The sequence below is a fragment of the Diabrotica virgifera genome, chromosome 8, assembly GCF_917563875.1.
Source record: "Diabrotica virgifera virgifera chromosome 8, PGI_DIABVI_V3a".
Classification (NCBI taxonomy): domain Eukaryota; kingdom Metazoa; phylum Arthropoda; class Insecta; order Coleoptera; family Chrysomelidae; genus Diabrotica; species Diabrotica virgifera.
The window spans coordinates 171,337,345-171,356,946 of record NC_065450.1 but is presented as its reverse complement, the minus strand read 5'-3'; the positions used below and the strand labels follow the sequence as shown (position 1 = coordinate 171,356,946).

The following is a 19,602-nucleotide window of genomic DNA, read 5'->3' as shown; positions in this document are numbered from 1 at the left end:
TTTGTAAAAACTAATAGTTTTGGAGTTATACGTGTTATAGAGTTATACGTAAAAACAGCTTTGAAACATGCATTTTTTACGAAAAAATAAAATCTTTGATCTTTAATACCTAACTCAAAAAGTATTGATTTATGTTAATAACTTAATATAAAAAATTTTGCTTAGAATTTGACCCTCTATCGATTTATGGTATTATTTTTAAATAAAATAATGTTCACCCCAGAAAAGGGGTGGCATCCACCCCCAGGGTAAAAGCGCAAGTTGGCATCATGTCACCTTTGTTCCTTGAGGTAGCCTCTAATTACTCACCAATTTTCATAAAAATCGATGAAGGTTCAACGAAATCAGAGGTGAAAACTTTCAGTGACTGCACTAATTATTATTCATTGTATTATAGCTTCTTAAATTATAAAAATTTAATTAGAAAAATCATTGGGGAGCTTCCTTTTGGCCAAATTTTAAATTAGATGTAGAGATTAAAGCGTCAAACATATCTTTCAATAGCTTTAATTAACTTTCCAAATTCTCATATGCAGCATATCACAATCACTGTATTTCATATACTATTAACTATACACTTTCCCATTTAACATGTATAATTATTTATATTGAATATCACACCACTAATTTTGATTTTATACTATTTACATATTATAAAAGTATTTACATACGCAACGACAAACTTAGCCTATATAAAAAATATTATTCAGTCCTTTTAATTGTTACCGCTGGCACACCTGCAGCACAAATAACAGGCAGATGATGAAATTGGCGGTTGCAGGCCTATAAGTGGAACCTGAAAAAAAGTTTCAAGATTAGATTTTGTATATTTTAGAAAAATATTTAAATATGTATTTATTTATGGGTAATGACTTCCATAATAATTATAATTTCGTATTAGACAAGGCGAAACCGGCGGGTTCGTTGGGAAAAATATTCCTATGAGATTTTTTTGCATAATTACATTCGTGAGACATCCCAGAATAAGGTTCAAGAAGTGACCACGTGAAAAATGGTCCAAATTTTTTTAACAATTTTTTTTAATCAAATTGTAAAAATCAATATTTCTGGTTCGGACAATTTTTTTGTAGGTTTTTTGGACCATTCTAGATAAAAAAAGGTCTCTTATAATGTTTCTGTAGAGTTGATCGTTTTCGAGTTATAAGCAATTTAAAATTGAAAAAAAAAAACGAAAAATGGCGATTTTCAAGGCTTAATAACTCGGTAAGAAGTTATTATTATGAAAGTCAGAAAGTGACTAATTCAAAGTTTAATGCCCCCCTACAAGATCCCGAAGAAACTTTTGTCATTATTTTATTACCAAGCTGTTATTTTTAATTAATAATATTGAGCGCCATGCACGTGGTAGGCGGCCGTAAATGTGAGTGCAAGTAAGATGCACTGCCGGAGTGGCATCTCTCTCGCACTCAGCATTTACTGCCTGCTACCACGTGCATGGCGCTCAATATTTTTACTTAAAAATAAGAGCTTAGTAATAAAATAATAACAAAAATTTGTTCGTTATCTTGTAGGGGGAGCATTAAATTTTGATTTAGTCACTTGTCACTTTCTGACTTTCATAATAATCACTTTTAACCGAGTTATTAAGCATTGAAAATCGCCATTTTTCGTTTTTTTCAATTTTAAATTGCTTGTAACTCGAAAACAATTAACTTTAGAGAAAAATTATACGAAACCTTTTTTATCCAGAATGGCCCAAAAAACCTAAAAGATATTAATTTTTACAATTTGATTAAAAAAAAATTGTTAAAAAAAATTTGGCTTACTTTTCACGTGGGCGACTTCTTGAACCTTATTCTGGGATATCTCACGAATGTAATTATGCAAAAAAATCTCATGGAAATATTTTTCCCAACGAACCCGCCGTTTTCGCCTTGTCTATATGGCATTTTTGTCGTAGAGATCCTTTCGGACAGGTTCCGGCTCCACTTGCATCTTTAACCCTCTTTGAAGTAGGTAGTGTTGATGCTCACACTAGCCCAGGGGGACCGACGGCCTAACACCCCTATCGGGCTGCCCCCCTCTCCACTTGCAGAAATTAAAAAAACAAATAACTCTAATTTACGAGCTATTTTTGAGCTCTTATATTCCGCAAATTAAAAATTTTAAGCTCGGTAAACTGGGCAGGAATTTAATATTTTGCTGCAGAATTACGATCTATTTATGAACTTTCAGAGAAAGATCAAAACAGATGGATCAACACCTCCTAACATAGTTAGGATGTATTTAAAGTGCAATGTTAGAGAGAAATGTTCAGAAATGATTATAGTACATTGTACAACAAGTTAAAAAAAAAGACATATTTCTCACGAGCGCAGAAGTTTGTTGGCCCGAGCCGAGGCACTTGGCGAGTGCCTCAAATCAAGCGAGGGGAAATAAGTTATTTTCTTACGTGTTGCACACTGTACTTTTCCTATGGATGCATTTTTGTCAAGAATTTAAACTTCAAAATTAAATAATTTAGGTGCTTTTAGGTATATTAGATGCCTACATTGAAATAAAATACACATTCATACACATATGTAGTTATTTAATATTCTTAATTTATGTATAGTTTATTTATTTAAAATTATAATTTACAGTTGTATTTGAACAGTTTTAAAAGGTAATTCTTGATAAGTCTTGCTTCTACACATTTTGTTTGACAAAAAAATAATTGTGTTTGTATTGTGCATGTTACCATGGAAACGGCGATCATCTATAGGGAAAACAAGCAATGGCCGACTTTTCTCACTGCATGAGAAATATTTCGTTTTGAATGTATGTAAGTAGTGGAAGAAGTGGCACATTGTATAGCATCCATAGAAAAAAGTATTTACTATAAACATAACTAATTAACTCACCTTTTAAATTTTAACAAAATTGTTGTTAAGGAAATTATCTATATTTGGTCAATATCAATCTTATTACTGTATTACCCTTCAAAATTTATTTGACTGCGCTAATGTTGCAAACAATAGAGAAACTAGTTTGCAGATTATGTCAAAAGTTTTAATTGAAACTTATAATTACGCTGATATGAGAAACTAATACATTGTAGGTATACATTGTAGATAAGCTGAGAGTTATGCAGTAAACACTTCTCTTCAGAATATAGCATAAACATAGTATGTTCTTAGTGATTACGCTTCATAGTTAATTAATTTATTAAAAATAAATATATTCGTTTTTCATTTATTTATTGTCAGAATATCTCTGAAAATAGTCGCTTCCTATCTTACTTACAGTCCGTCTAATTTACTTAACGTTGCACGTCATTATTTACGTTAGAAATCTAAGTTGACATTGTTGCCTAATTACAAAAAAACTCTTGAATTCATTTTAAATCAAATACATCACATAATTTTTCCGCAAGTGGATTATACAGCAAAACAAATTAATATTCAATGTAAATCAATAAAAACTTTAGAAATAAAAAAGACGTTAAAGTGCATACTTAGTAAAAACAGTAAATATAAAAAAACAAAAACTTATAGTAAAGAATCAAAAAAATATGAAGTGTCATCGCCGAAACTGTTAAATAAATGTTACCAATTTATGCCAAAATATCACCTTCATTCGATTACAGTTATAGTGTGTTCCGAAAAAATGTGCTTCATAAAAACGCTTTATAATCCATTTATACAAATTAATTGAAAAATATTATTGTGTATCTCTTTAAGTTAACATTAATAGAAATCTTTAAATATTATTTCTACGCGTACATAATAAAATATGTCTAGTGGGTGTAATGCCAGTGTAATCGGCAAAATGATTCTAAAAAAGAACACACCTACCGCCTAAATATTTCGTGTTGGTATCATGTGAAGTCACGGGCTATGACGCGGATGACGTGCAACGGTAAGTAAATTAGATGGAGTATACGGTCCATTGGTCGCTAAATTATTATCATGTTTGTTTTCTGAAATCTGTCAGTTCGTCCTGTATCCAATGGGTTTGTTTTATGTATTGTATTAACTGTTATAGACGTGATTGGGATGCTAGCAGATTCGCTCTCAACCAACATCCGATATATCTTTTGGTTCATTCAGTTAGAGTTAGACCCTAGTCCATTGTATCAAGGTGACATCAAACATTTTAATATTATCAGTAAAATCTGCCGAAGCTGCCTTACCGTGTTAAAACTTCGTGAGAAGTGAATCGTCCATATATGATTTTACAAAAAGTATGAGTTTCAGATGAGTGACATTATATTCAGATTTCGATAAGGATTGCGAACACGAGAAGTTCTTTTTCCCTTAACACGTTGACTGAGAGAACGTCTATAGACGTCTAATTTCCATTGATGTAATGTGACACAACGTCTATAGACGTTGCATTTTTCCCTATTCTACTTTGCAAAATACATATAGTGTCACAACACTTGTTTATACATTTGACGCACTGTCCGTCAACGTGTTAAATTTGTTAACACAGCTATGCAGAGACATGAAGAATGTAGTTGTATACTTCTTCTTCTTCTTTAAGTGCCGTGTCCTCCCAGAACATTGGCGATCAGTCGCATGATTTTTACTTTGTCCACAGCTGACCTAATAGACCAGGGTAATAAGCTAGAAATATACTATGTTCGGGACACTCAAATATCCAGGTAGCTGACTACTTTTTTAGTTATTGTATACCTATAGGATGAAAACCTACCTGTTTCCTGCCTAAAGTTCATGTCCGTTTTTTAATTATTAAAAATTTAGTGCAAAAATCGCGATTTTTAAGATTTCTTGCACCCCATTCAAAAGCTAAATAGTTGACATAACGCACCCTCAGTGCAAGACTGCAGTAACTTAAAATTTTATGAAAATGAAGTAATCATGGAATTCGATTGTAAACATGCATATCTATCCCCTGTAAAACTTTATTAACTTTCAAATGCTTAACGGGCTAAATATTACAACAACAACAGTTTAACTATTTTGCGTTTTTGAACATAAGTTCCGTGCAAAACTGTTGTCTAATGTAACAGAGTTACAACAGTTTTGCACGGAACATTGCAACGGATTCGATAACAAGCAATGAAAAAAGTAAGATATTTGTTATTTTAATATCTATATCTGTGGTGTTTAATTTTAATACACAGAGCGTCTACGTAATCCATTAACGGCTGAGACAATAAGCAAAGATTTTCGAGACCAATCTATTCATGTAAATTTTATGTCCTTGGTGTAATACAGTAAAACCTGTCAATAACGGTCACTAAAAATGACAGAACTATTGGCCGATATAAAAAGGTGGCCGCTAATACCAGGATTTGTAGTCCAAAAATTTTGGTTTGGGGAACTTTGAAGCTGACCGGCTAGTTCAGGTGGCCGGTTTTGACAGGTGGCCGTTAACACAGGTTTTACTGTATTATATTTATTTTCCATATGATTTTAAAAGGAAAAACAGTTATCTTAAAACTTGTGTATTGACAATACTGAGAGGTCAAAAATATCTATTCTCAGAAAACTTGCCAAAGAACAGCCAAAAATTCAAATGGCCAAAAAAAAAGATTTGGTATACTTATGCCATTCGGGTATGATACCAGAAGCCCACCATAGTTTTTATAAAAATATTTTGGCACAAGATGATGTACGAGAAAGGACAACAACTACGGTAAAACCTGTCAGCAACGGCCACTAGAAATGAAAGAACTATTGGCCGATATAGAAAGGTGGCCGTTAATGCCAGTTTTTATAGTCTAGATATACAGTAAAACCTGTCAATAACGGTCACTAAAAATGACAGAACTATTGGCCGATATAAAAAGGTGGCCGCTAATACCAGTCTCTTTTCCGCACTCGACTGCTTGCCGAACTCCCGCTTCGCGTCGTTCGGCAAACTGCATTCGCGTGCGGAAAAGAATGACTTTCTGCACTTGTTAGGAAAATAATTATTTTTTATATTTTTTTAATACATTTTGATACTATCACTCTTCTTTCATTTGGCATACTCAGAATTGCACTATCTTTATTATTTTCTATCTTATCTTATTGCAAAATAAGGTCTCTGGGAAAAACAAATAGAATAACTCTTAAACTAATTAATGGATCGGTCTCAAATTTTGAGGGTTTTTTAAGTACCCCAATATCCAACATTGGGTGAAACACTAAAGTTCTAAGGTAATTTTAGTAAAAGTTATTAACAAATAACGATTTTCACTTATTTTACAGCTTGCGTAGCAACAAATTACCTTTTTAGCTTTCAAAAATCGGTATATTGAAGGTTTTTCAATGTTCTAAAAAACTGAATTTTGTAATTTTATGTCAACTATTCAGCTTTTTAATGGAGTGCAAAAAATCGAAAAAATCGCGATTTTTGCAATAAATTGTGAATAATTAACAAACGGACGCGAACTCTAGACAGGAACAGGTAGGTTTTCTTATAGGACCTATCCTATAGGTCTACAATAACTAAAAAAGTAGTCAGCAACCTGGATCTTTGAGTATTCCGAGAAAATCCTTATTACCCTGGACTATAAATAGTGTCGTGGTGCTCACTCCATATCACTGGTGGTGGTTCCTAAGCCAGGATAGGATGTTCTTATGCGTCCAGGGTCGCGCGTTCCCTCTACCTTTCGTTGGATGATTACATGTAGCTTTTCATATTATTGTCTACGCATGTTTTATATAATTAATGCAGTAATTCGTCATATCTAAACGGGTCCAAAACTAAAATTCTAGTATTTTCAAAGATAGCAATAAACATATGGGTGTTTCATTGGGAAAGTAACATACGTTAACTGTAGAAAGAGGACACTTAGGCGGTCTCAAAAATACCTACTTACTGGGTCTTACTTCATTAATAACAAAGATACGGGGTGTTTTATCTATTTTGCCATTTTTTTGTTTGGTTCATAACTTTTTAACCACACTGTATATTTATTTTATATTTAGCACGCAAATATTCTTTACCGCTCACTCCATACCACTGGCGGTGGTTCTTAAGCCAGGATAGGATAGGGTCGCGCGTTCCCTCTATCTTTCGTTGGATGATTACATGTAGCAATTCATATTATTGTCTACGCATGTTTTATATAATTAATGCAGTAATTCGTCATATCTAAACAGGTCCAAAACTAAAATTCTAGTATTTTCAAAGATAGCAATAAACATATGGGTGTTTCATTGGGAAAGTAACATACGTTAACTGTAGAAAGAGGACACTTAGGCGGTCTCAAAAATACCTACTTAATGGGTCGTACTTCATTAATAACAAAGATACAGGGTGTTTTATCTATTTTGCCATTTTTTTGTTTGGTTCATAACTTTTTAACCACACTGTATATTTATTTTATATTTAGCACGCAAATATTCTTTAAGGTGTACAATCAACTAATTTATTTACAATTGAAAAAAATCCAGATCCGCATTAAAAAATATTGGAAAAATATTCGACCCAAAAACACCATGTACATTAAATTTTTTTTAAAATGGATTTTGCATTTTAAGAGAGGATAAAAAACTATATTTAGTAGTATACTTTGAATTTTCGGTAAAATGATTTTTCTTGTAAAATTTTGAATATGAATTCTGAAATTATGCGAATTGCGAGAGCTCTAAGTAGAAAATTGCAATACGACTTAAAACTTGTTAAACACACTGCATATTTATATTATATTTAACACCGAATATCATTTTAGGTGCCCAATCAATTAATTTATTTAAAATTATTTAAAAAAAGGCAGGGCCGGATTAAAAAAGATTGGAAAAATGTTCCGACAAAAAAAACTAAATTATATTTTTTTGGATTTTGCGTTTAAAAAGAGGATGAAAAACTAAAGGGCCTAGCCGGGTAAGATGGTGAAAAGTGTCCCCAGCTCGATTTAAATTCCATATAGGCCACTTTTTAGCACATATAGAGGAACTCACTTTCTGAAATTTTTAGCCCCCTAGGTGGTCACGTGACCCCCCTAGAGCCTAATTAGTCATTTTAGGTTTTCATTTTTTATCTCAGCCGCATCAAGAGCTAGCCAAAAACTTTATTTAAAAAAGTTGTAAGTTTCAAAAAGATCTATAAGAATTTTTTTTTTATTTTTTGGCGGGAAATTCGAATTTTTAGAACAATTTTAATCTTTTAAATAACTCTGAAAAAAAAACTAAGACACTCGTTTTTACGAAAATCAATTATAATGTGTATTTTTGCACAATCTTTCACGCTGAATTTTTTCAGATTTTTAAAATTGGTGAAACGTACCTTTAAAAATAAAAAACCGCGTTTTTTCGGTTTTTTTTTTCGTTTTTTGATATAATTTTATACATATTTTTCAAAAAAGGTAACACTGTCACTAGAATAGGTAAAAACTGAAAAATAATTGGGGTTTGCTTAATAAAATTTTTTTGTAATGCCATCGATTTTCAAGATACAGGGCGTTGAAGAAAACAAAATTTTACACATTTTTTACGATTTTGCTGAAACTACTAGCAACATTGTAATAAAACTTGGCGAGATTTAAGAGGTAGTTATTGTGCATGTTTTGACATACAATTAAGGATTTGATATTCATCATTGGCGCGCATAGGGGTAATGGTCTGAACTTTTTAAAGAATAAAGATAGTACGCCACTGACATATTTCAAATTAACAATGGTTTTTGAATTTCTCGTTCAATTTGTGACAAAAAATGTATCTTCTTATTTTTTCATCCGACGCGCCATTTTTATTCGAAAAATAAAAGATCTTAACCCTTACAAAGTATTCGAACTTCTAGTACTTTCTACATCTACATAATAAACTCGTACATCCATTATTTATCAACATTAATTCGAATACTTTGGAAGCGTTAAGATATTTTCTTTTTTGCAGCAAAACGGCGCGTCGTATGAAAAAATGAGAAGATAGATTCTTTATTGAAAATTGAACGAGGAATTCAAAAATAATTGTTAATTTGAAATATGTCAGTGGCGTACTATCTTTTTTTCTTTGAAAAGTTCAGACCATTACCCCTATGCGCGCCAATGATGAATATCAAATCCTTAGTTGTATGTCAAAACATGCACAATAACTACCTCTTAAAACCCGCCAAGTTTTATTACAATGTTGCCAGTAGTTTCGGCAAAATCGTAAAAAATATGTAAAATTTTGTTTTCTTCAACGCCCTGTATCTTGAAAATGGATATCGTTACAAAAAATTTTTATTAAGCAAACCCCAATTATTTTTCAGTTTTTTACCTATTCTAGTGACAGTGTTAAATTTTTTGGAAAATATGTATAAAATTGTAGTATCAAAAAACGAAAAAAAAAACCGAAAAAATACGGTTTTTTATTTTTAAAGGTACGTTTCACCAATTTTAAAAATCTGAAAAAATTAAGGGTGAAAGATTGTTCAAAAATACACATTATAATTAATTTTCGTAAAAACGAGTGTCTTAGTTTTTTTTTCAGATATTTAAAAGTTTAAAATTGTTCTAAAAATTCGAATTTCCCGCGAAAAAAATAAAAAAAAAATTTTCTCACCTAGATCTTTTTGAAACTTACAACTTTTTTAAATAAAGTTTTTGGCTAGCTCTTCATGCGGCTGAGAGAAAAAATAAAAACATAAAAAGCCTTATTAGGCTCTAGGGGGGTCACATGACCACCTAGGGGGCTAAAAATTTCAGAAAGTGAGTTTCCTCTATATGTGCTAAAAAGTGGCCTATATGGAATTTAAATTGGGTTGGGGGCACTTTTCACCATCTTACCCGGCTAGGCCCTTTAGTGGTATATTTTGAATTTTTGGGAAAATGATTTTTCTGGTAAAATTTTGAAATTGAATTCTGAAATTATGTGAATTGCTCGAAGTAAAAAAAAATTAAATGTGATTTAATTTTAATTAATAAAATTATTTTATCTAAATTGGTAAAATATTAACATTTCAGTGTTTTTTTATTATTGCGACAAATAATTCATAACAAATATTCACCACTAATAGTTAATGAATATATAATAAAAATAATAAAAATAATATAGAGACAAAAGATACATAACTTTAATCAACGAACTATCTTAAAAATTAAAAAGAAACAGAAAAATTTTTCAAAAAAATTAATTATTAAAACTATAGTAAATGTTTAAAATAGCCACCAACTTGTTGAAGACAAAATCTTGCTCTTTTTGTTATTTGTCTGACTGACTTCCTAATCTCGTCAGGGTTTTTATTCTTCATTTCTTGGAAGGTGTCTCGAATCCGGTCAAGAAGTTCTTCCCTACTATGTATTTATTTCGTCGTTATAAACTTTGGATTTCAGATATCCAAAAGTTATTTTTTAGCAATTTTTTTCTGTTTTTTTTTAATTTTTAAGACAGTTCGTTAATTAAAGTTATGTATTTTTTGTCAGTGCCAAGGGCACTTGGATATCACCTGACGGAAACACAATAAATCAAATAGACCATATACTGACTGAAAAAAGAATGGCGACGAGTATATTAGATGTAAAAAGCAGACGTGGTGCAAGCTGTGACTCAGACCATCTACTAGTGCATACACGGTTTAGATGCAAAATCAGTCGACAGGTAAAGGAAAAATATCCAAAACAAGAAAAACTAAACTTAGATAACCTAAAAGTCCCTGAGGTACAAGAAAGATTTGAGAGAACAGTGGATGAAAAATTACTAGAAGAAAACAGAGCAGACTCCACAATAGAAAATCAGTGGAACACCATAAGCAGTATAATACTAAACACAGCGAAAGAAGTCATAGGAACAAAGACACAACGGAGAGAAGAAACATGGTTCGATGAAGAATGCAAACAAGCTATACAGGAAAGAAATGAAGCACATAAGAATTACATACTCAGACGTACTAGAGGGAGAAAAACAGAATTTGAGAACAAAAGACGAAGAGCAGATAAACTGTGCAGGCAGAAAAAGAGAAAGCACGAAAACCAACGGATACTAAACATAGAGAGGGAGTTTAAGGAAAACGAAACACGTAGTGCATACCAACTTATTAAACATTTAAGACAGGGATACAATCCGAAGACTAGCCTCTGCAAAAATAAGAAGGGTGAAATCATTTGCGATATGGACGAAATTAAGATAACCTGCATGACATATTTTAAGGAAGTATTAAACAAAGGGGCACAACCACCATTACAACAACAGAGGCAGCAGCAGGCACGGCAGGAGGTACAACAACAAGAGCTGGGGGAAGATGGAGAAGAAAATGAATTAACTAGACCCCCAACGCTATCCAAACGGCAATCCACATACAAAAAAGCCATAAAGCACCGGGAATAGATAAAATACCGGCAGAACTACTCAAGCAAGGAGGAAGGAATTTGACACAACAGATGTACCAGCTAATACGAGAGATATGGATAGAAGAAGAAATCCCCCAACAATGGAAGAAAAGTATAATCTGCCCTATTCATAAAAAAGGAGACAAATTGTTGTGTCAGAATTATAGAGGCATCTCTTTACTTTGTTCGGGATACAAAATATTTACAAACATCCTTAATCGAAGACTTCAACCTCTCACGGAAAAAATTATCGGGGAATATCAAGCAGGGTTTAGGCAAAATAGATCTACCATTGACCAACTATTTACAGTTAAACAAATACTAGCCAAAGCATGGGAATATGACATGGACGTTTACAATCTCTTTGTAGATTTTAAACAAGCCTATGATTCAATAGATAGAACAATTCTACCTAATATATTGGAAGAATTTGGCATACCATCAAAATTAATACGACTAGTGCAAATGACAATGACAGAAACAGAAGCACAAGTATGTATTCAAGGACAGATCACTGATGCGTTTACGATAACGCAAGGACTGAAACAAGGCGACGGACTGGCTCCAACGCTTTTTAATCTTGTTCTTGAATATGTAATTAGACGGTTGACGGTGAGTGGAAATAACATACTTACAAACAAATCTACCCAATTAGCAGCATACGCGGATGATATAAACATAATGAACAGAACAACGAATGCAGCAAAAGAAACCTACGTTGAGTTGAAACAGAGTGCAGAAGCAGTAGGGCTAGCAATAAACACAAATTAAACAAAACTACTCATACAAACCAGATCAAATAGACCGGCGCAACAACACTTTATTGACGATATAGAACATGTGAATAGATTCACGTACCTAGGAATGGATCTGGTTGCAAGCAATGAAGAAGAACCGGAAATAAATAAAAGGCTTGTGCTGGCAAATAAAGCCTATTTCGCGATGGGCCACATATTCAAATCGCGAGACGTACACCGGAAAACAAAACTCCGGGTATATAAAACAATAATCAGGCCCATAGTAAGTTATGGCTGTGAAACATGGGTGGTGACACAGAAATCTGCCAATGCATTGGATGTGTTTGAAAGAAAAGTATTACGCAGGATACTGGGCCCAATAAGTGAAAATAACAACTGGCGAATTAGGTATAATAGAGAAATATACGAGCAATATAGCGAACCAACTCTAGCACAACATACTAAACTGCAGAGATTACGGTGGGGAGGGCACGTGGTCCGCATGCATGAGAATAGAATCCCCAGAAAATTGCTGAATGCAAGAATGCAGGGAAGAAGACCTGTTGGAAGACCTAAAAAGAGATGGGAAGACGAAGTCGATGAGGATGCCAGGAACTTCCTGGGAACGCGTTCATGGAAAAGAACAGCGGTAAATCGAAATGATTGGAGAAGCTTATTGAAGGAGGCCAAGGCTCGATTTGGGCTGTAGTGCCATTGGATGGATGGATGGATGGATGGATGGATTTTTTGTGGACTCTTTACTATTTATTCATTAATTATTGAAGGTGAATATTTGTTATGAATTATTTGTCGCCATAATAAAAAAATACTAAAATGTTAACATTTTACCAATTTAGATTAAATAATACGTGGTCGAAATTAATAAATGATATGTGGTCTAAGTTATTTTTCACTTATTTCATCATTCCCCGTTAGAGGACAGTCTAGCCATACTCCGGTGCAAATATTTTAATATTTCTTCGTTTCGTTATGGTACAATTCAGTCTGCTTGTAAAGCCTTTTTGACAAGGAATAGATTCCGAAACATCGGATGTGGTAAGGCAGGAGACTCAAATTGAATTTCTTTTTGTCATACCTTACTCGGTTTTAGAGTACAAAATGGCCACGTGTCATATAAGTAATCTGCGACGCATTATTGGAGTGTTCTCCTAGCGGCGTCGCTTGGTACTAGTTTACTTTGGTTAACAGATTACTTGCTACGTGGTCGAAATTATTTTTTCTCATTTCAACTAATTAATTTTTAGCATATAAGCAAAACGCTCCGACAGGTCGATTTTTAAAATAATCGTAGTATAATATAGCATCAATATTTCGAACTTTCCGCTATCCCTCTTCAGGTGACAGTCATAATTTTGATTTTTTTTAATGGGAAGGTACATCATGTCACATCTCATTTAAAAGCTTTTAAAACACTGATTATAAAAATCTATATTACTTGGGCAAAAATTTTGATCCAATGCTTTTTAAATGCATTCATTTTTTTTAATCCTGAGAAAACTAATAAGAATTTTTGAAAAATTTAATAGCAGACTGAAATATTACATTATTAATGATGGCAGAAAGTCCCTAAAGACTTCTATAATGTTTTAATATTAATCAAAAAAACTGTTTGTTTATTCTAATGGACTTTTGGCCCTCGGTAATAATGTAGTCCTTTATTCTGCGTTTAAACTTTTCAAAAATACTTATTACTTTTCTCAGGATTCGAAAAAAAAAATATTGCATTTAAAGAACATTTTACCAAAATTTTGCCCAAGTGTTATACATTTTTGTAATCAGTATTTCAAAAGCTTTTAAATTAGGTGTCACATGATGTACTTTCCCATTTAAAAAAAGAATGTGTGTGTACTTTGTACGCACGTAAGAAGATATTCTTCTATTATATAATAGGTAATTTAAACGAAGTAAATATATTTAAAAGGTTATTTGTACTTATTTTATTTAAAAATCAAACAAACTTTCTTATCTACGACTTTCAAAAAAGAAGAATATCTTCAAAAATTATATAATAATATACTTACAATCATAAAATCTATAAAAAAAAAATAAAAAAATAATAACTTGCTTGGGGCTTGAACCCACTTCACATCTACCGCACCGTACGAAAGTTGACGCCATTTCAAACTGCACCAAACTCTCGTATACGTCATGTGGGAATATACACAAACTAAACGTTTACACCATAAATTTTTATGAATTTAATAAAATTATTAGTTTGATTTTTGTCGAAAAAAAATACAACAAAATATAGAGTAAGAAAACGACATATGAGATGAAGATTTGTAGAAAGTTTGTTCGTAATCAGATTATGTAAATTAAAGCATTGCCTACTAATAGGTAACTAAAATATTTTGTTTACATTTCCCAAATAGATAGGTATTGAAACTATTAGGTATTTCCAACTGAAACATTTAGAATTACGTACCTGCAACTTTTAAAAACTATGGAAAAAAGTCACTATAATTATAAATTTGATTTTATTTCTGTCCACACATCAATAAAAACTAATATTATACAATATTTTTTTTTACCGATAACCTCCATATTGAACAATTATTGACAGATCATTTCAAAATTTCAACACCCAATCAGAGCCCGTATAACAACTAATACCATACTGTCGGTGTGCGCATGCGCGCGGATCAATCAAATTTTACCCTCAATCGATTCGCTGCTAAAGAAGAATATCTTCAAAAAGTCAAAGTTCTGACCTGAAGAGGGATCGCGTAAAGTTGATGCGAAACATTGATGCTATAATACTATGAATATTTTAAAAATCGTCCTGTCCGAGCATTTTGCTTATTTGCTAAAAATAAATAAGTTAATGTAGGGGGGGGGGGCACTTATTCCAGCTCATTGTAGATGTACTCCGATACCTGCCAGTTCTGAATTTGATTAGATATTTCTGTTCTGTAAGGTGTACCAACCTTTTCTAATCAAAAGGAGACCGTGCAATAAGCAGAAAATAACTATTTAAGATTACTTACATTTCTTAGAAGAGCTATCCTTTCGTATTAACAATAAGTTAAACTGGCTCACGACAAAATTAGGACACTTGGACCAAATAAACTTGCAACCTATGTAGGTACCTATGTAGGTACTATGTAATACCTATATTTTCTTAAATGTGACAGTTGTCAAAACTAGGAGACTGGTTGCCATTAAGCAGAAACAATCTACTTAAAAAAATTCTATCGGTAATTTTCTGAAATAGATCATTCTCAGTATAATATTAATATGATTGGACAGAATTAAACACGTGATCAAATATCTTACTATAGCATTGGAAGTTAAAATCATCAAAAAATAATCACTTTAATTTTTATTTCTGTAGCTTTCTATTGGTCAGAATCTCTTATGAATGAAATAATCGCGCTAATTTCATTAAAACACGAACACAAGATGAATTTGAAATAAATTAGTAAATAATATCTAAATATTAGTTTATTCCATGTATATTAATATGCCATATATAATAATGCCATTTTATGTACAAGGTATTTTACTTTCCCGCACTCCGTGCGGGAACATTAACTTTTACGCACTTTAATTTTACGCGCGCCGTGCGGGAAAGTGCAACTTTTGGCAACAAAATGCGTGCGTGAAAGTGGCTCTTTTAGCACGGCCGTAGAAAAAGTTTATTTTTCTTCGGTGTATATGTATTTGTTTAAAACAAAACACACACAGATTTAGAAAAAAATACACTCATGCAATATCTGGTATACACAAGAACATTTTGCAAGTGTTTTAATATAGTTTGACATAGTAAGCTGTCTATGCCCATGAATCAACCCCCAGACTATAAACGCAACGCTACCACAAGTCTGCATTACCCCCAAAAAAGTATCGGTTTCTTTCCTCGGGGGAAATCAGGACTTTGAGACTCCAGGGAGCGATTCACATACTGAACGTATGGCCTAATAATTGAATTAGTTTGGAAGTATATCACATTTTTGGGGTCTAATGGAGACAATATTATTAACTAATGAAACCCTATATCGAAAGAATTGTCCAAAAATTGACGGAAGTTACGATGGCTGGGTCTTCGGAGAATTCTCTTTATAAGATTACGTAACTTTCAAAGTGTTTTTTGCTCGTCCTCATGTTAGTTACTTTTATATTAAATTTAGAAGTTTATAGTAACTATATCGGTACAAGCTTTACAATAAATTTGAAACTACTTGTAGTCCAAGTAATGAAGCTTAAAATAGGACAAAACCTCGCAATTTTTACAGAATGGATCGATTTGCTTGAAAATTTGAGAATAAGTAGTGGATAGTCCAAGGATCAAAATCTATATGATGCTGAAAGGCGCTTTCACCATGGGGGTGGTTGCCATCCCATCTCGGGGGTAGACATTTTTTATTATATTTTGACCGCAAAATTCGTAAAACCGTTTATTATAAGCAAAAAACGTTCCATACATTTTTTTGATAAAATTAATAGTTTCCGAATTAGTCGCTATCTAAAGTGTTAGTTTTATATCGAAAAAATCAATGTTGTTAATAAGTTTTCGGCTAATAACTCCAAAAGTTTTCGTTTAATCAAAACAACTTTACTTAACAAAAATGTACCTTTTGAAACAATAAACAAAACCGTTTCTTTTAGTTTTTTTAAGACCAATAGTAATCGAGCTATATATTATTAAATGTTAGGTCTTCTTTGTCAAATGCTAAATACTGTAGTTTCAAAGTCAAAAGACGGGAAAACTATGCATTTTTCGAGGATAACTTGTTTAAACTAATTTAAAACATTTTAAAATATCTATCTCCAGAAATAAAAACAAAGTATTTAGCCCAAAAATTAAGTGACGTACATTGAAAAGAATGTTATTCCCTACTATTTTCAGCGAAAAAGTGATCCGTAGCAACCTCCTAATCACCACCCTAATTAAAATTAGTTATTAGCCTTATTTGGTCTTCTTTATTTTTATATTATTAATAGGTTCTAGAAGTTTGACCTGATTAGATCGATTAGTTTAAAAAAAAATGAAGTTAGGAACGAATTACGAATTTTTGTAGTTTGGAAAAAAATGGTATTTTCTTTAGAATAGAAAGATTAGCTTCAGAGATACGAAAAAATGTTTAAATATGAAATTGTAGCTTATTTAATTCTCAAGAAACTGGTTTGCAAAAATCTTTATTACAGCAAAAATTTAGTGAGCTATTGATAATTAAAACTTTTAATAACATGCAAAAACCAGCTTTACCAACCCTTTCAAAGTCACCTCTTTTGGCGACTGAGGATTTTAAAGAGAATTAATATTAACACTCTTATAGACCTTATAAAAACCTACAAAACTCTTTTTGCCAAACTTTCTAAGATAAAAAATAGAAAAGTTACGGTTAAAAAACCAATATATTTTTTTGAAGAAATAAAAAGGAGAAATCCAATTGGAAGCAAAATAATGTAAGTTATTATATTTTAAGCGATATTTTTAGTCATTGGCCTTATTCATTCTTCTTTATTTATGTATTATTAATAGATTCTAGAAGTTTGACTGGCTTAGAAAGATTAGTTTTTAAAAAACTGGAGTTAAGATCAAATAACTAATTTTTGTAATTTGGTAAAAATGTCGATTTCTGCAGAATAGAAAGATTAGCATCAGAGATACGAAAAAATGTTTAAATACGAAATTGTAGGTTATTTAATTCCCAAGAAATTGGTTTGAGAAAATTTTTTCTACGGCAAAAATTGAGTAAATCGTAAATTAGAATATTATTGAAAAACACTTATTTTTTCGATATAAAACTAACAATTTCGATAGCGAATAAATCGAAAACTATTCATTTTATGAAAAAAATGTATAAAACATTTTTTGCTTAGAATGAATGTTTTTATCAACTTTTGTGGTCAAAATATAATGAAAAATTTCCACCCCGGGATGGGGTGGCAACCACCTCCATGGTAAAAGCGCCTTTCGGCATCACATAGATTTTAATCCTTGGACTATCCACTACTTGTTCTCAAATTTTCAAGCAAATCGATCCATTCTGTAAAAATTGCGAGGTGAAAAGCTTCAGTTCCTGGACTGTTGGTACAAAATATAATTGAGACACTTTTATAAAGTTCAACAATTGTAATAATTCACTAGACTTGAATAATTAACTATTTTAATTAATAGGGGGTCAATGGAGTTTTTACTTACGGAAAAAAATCAAACAAGGTAGAACTTTTTATAATTTCATTAAGAAATGTAAAATAAACAACATATCGAAAAGTTGTACTGCAAAAGTGTGCTTAATTTTTTATTAAACAAATGAACTGCGAAACTAGTTGTTTTTTTAAACACCCGCGAACATATAAATGGACCAGGACGCATCTGTAAAAATATTAGTACATTTGGACGTTGAGAGGTGACTCAAATTTTTTTGCAGAAATTGCTTGAAAATAAATCAAATAATAATATTTGAGTTATCCTCCCTCTCAAAAAGGTCCGGAACATTGTTTAAATAATCAAAATGTAAAAAAATTAAGGAAAAATTCGATTTTTTTCTTGGTTTTTTGATTATAACTTTAAAAGTATTCATTTCCGAGAAAAGTTGTACTGATATAAAAGTTGCGTAATTAAATTTCCTACAACAAAGAAGAATTGGTTAAAAATTTAAATAATAGTCACCCTTGTTGCAAAATAGCAATAATTGTGAAAAAAACATACAAAAACAAGTATTCGTATTTTACGCTTTTCAACCATTTATGCTACATTTAGGACCTTTATATTTCACCGTGAAAAACTTTATGATACAGTAAAACAATACTGTAAATTCCATTAAGATCGGTTCAACAGATTTTGCAAAATAAATTTTAAAATCCAGCTTTCGTAAAAAAAATTCATTTTTTCAAAATGTTACAGGACTGAAAATAAAGCAGAGAGCAAGTTGAAATTTTTTTGCGTATAGAAGTGTACTGTACCTTTCATTCGCAATTTTGCAAAATTAAAATCGATTAACACCACGGCGTCAGGAATTTTTTTAAATAAACATTAATTATTGGTGCTACGCGCAGGACAGCGGATAGTTTGCTCTGATTGGGCATTCCAATGACCTTTGAAAATGATTGATACATTTTAATTTTTATTACATTTCGATATAAATAAATAAATTTGTTTATTGCAAAATAAAAACACATGCTGTATCCTTTGAAATAACACTTTTATTAGCCAAAACTTTCTTTGTTCATATATTTTAACTTAAATAATAAAAGTTTATTATTTTTAAACATATGCAATTTTTTAAATAATATTTCACAAACAATAATAAAATTAGTTTGATTTTTGTGGAATTAAAATATTAAAATACAACAAAATATAGAGTCAGAAAGTAATATATATTAGATAAAGATTGGAAGAAATTTTGGTAGAAATCAATTTGTGTGAATCGAACACCGCTGTCCTGCACGTAGCACCAAAAATTATTGTTTATTTCAAAAATAATTTTCTGACACCGTGGTAATTAATCGATTTTAATTTTGAAAATTGCAAATGAAAGGTACAGTACACTTCTATAAGCAAAAAAAAAATTCAACTTGCTATCTGCTTTATTTTCAGTCCTGTAACATTTTGAAAAAATGAATTTTTTTTGCGAAAGCTGGATTGCGAAATTTATTTTGCAAAATCTATTAAACCGATCTTACAGA

The 19,602-nt window shown here is 31.5% G+C and overlaps 1 protein-coding gene across 1 annotated transcript in view; it reads right to left on the bottom strand.

Annotated features, from left to right (window-relative positions):
* Nucleotides 1-491: 491 nt before the first annotated feature.
* The window catches only part of LOC114336588 (uncharacterized), a 944,943-nt gene continuing 925,832 nt past the window's right edge, over nt 492-19,602 (bottom strand). The window contains exon 6 of the mRNA XM_050659329.1: nt 492-796. Within this exon, the coding sequence (XP_050515286.1) occupies nt 723-796 (74 nt within the window). The 3' untranslated portion in view covers nt 492-722. The remainder of the gene's footprint in view (nt 797-19,602) is intronic.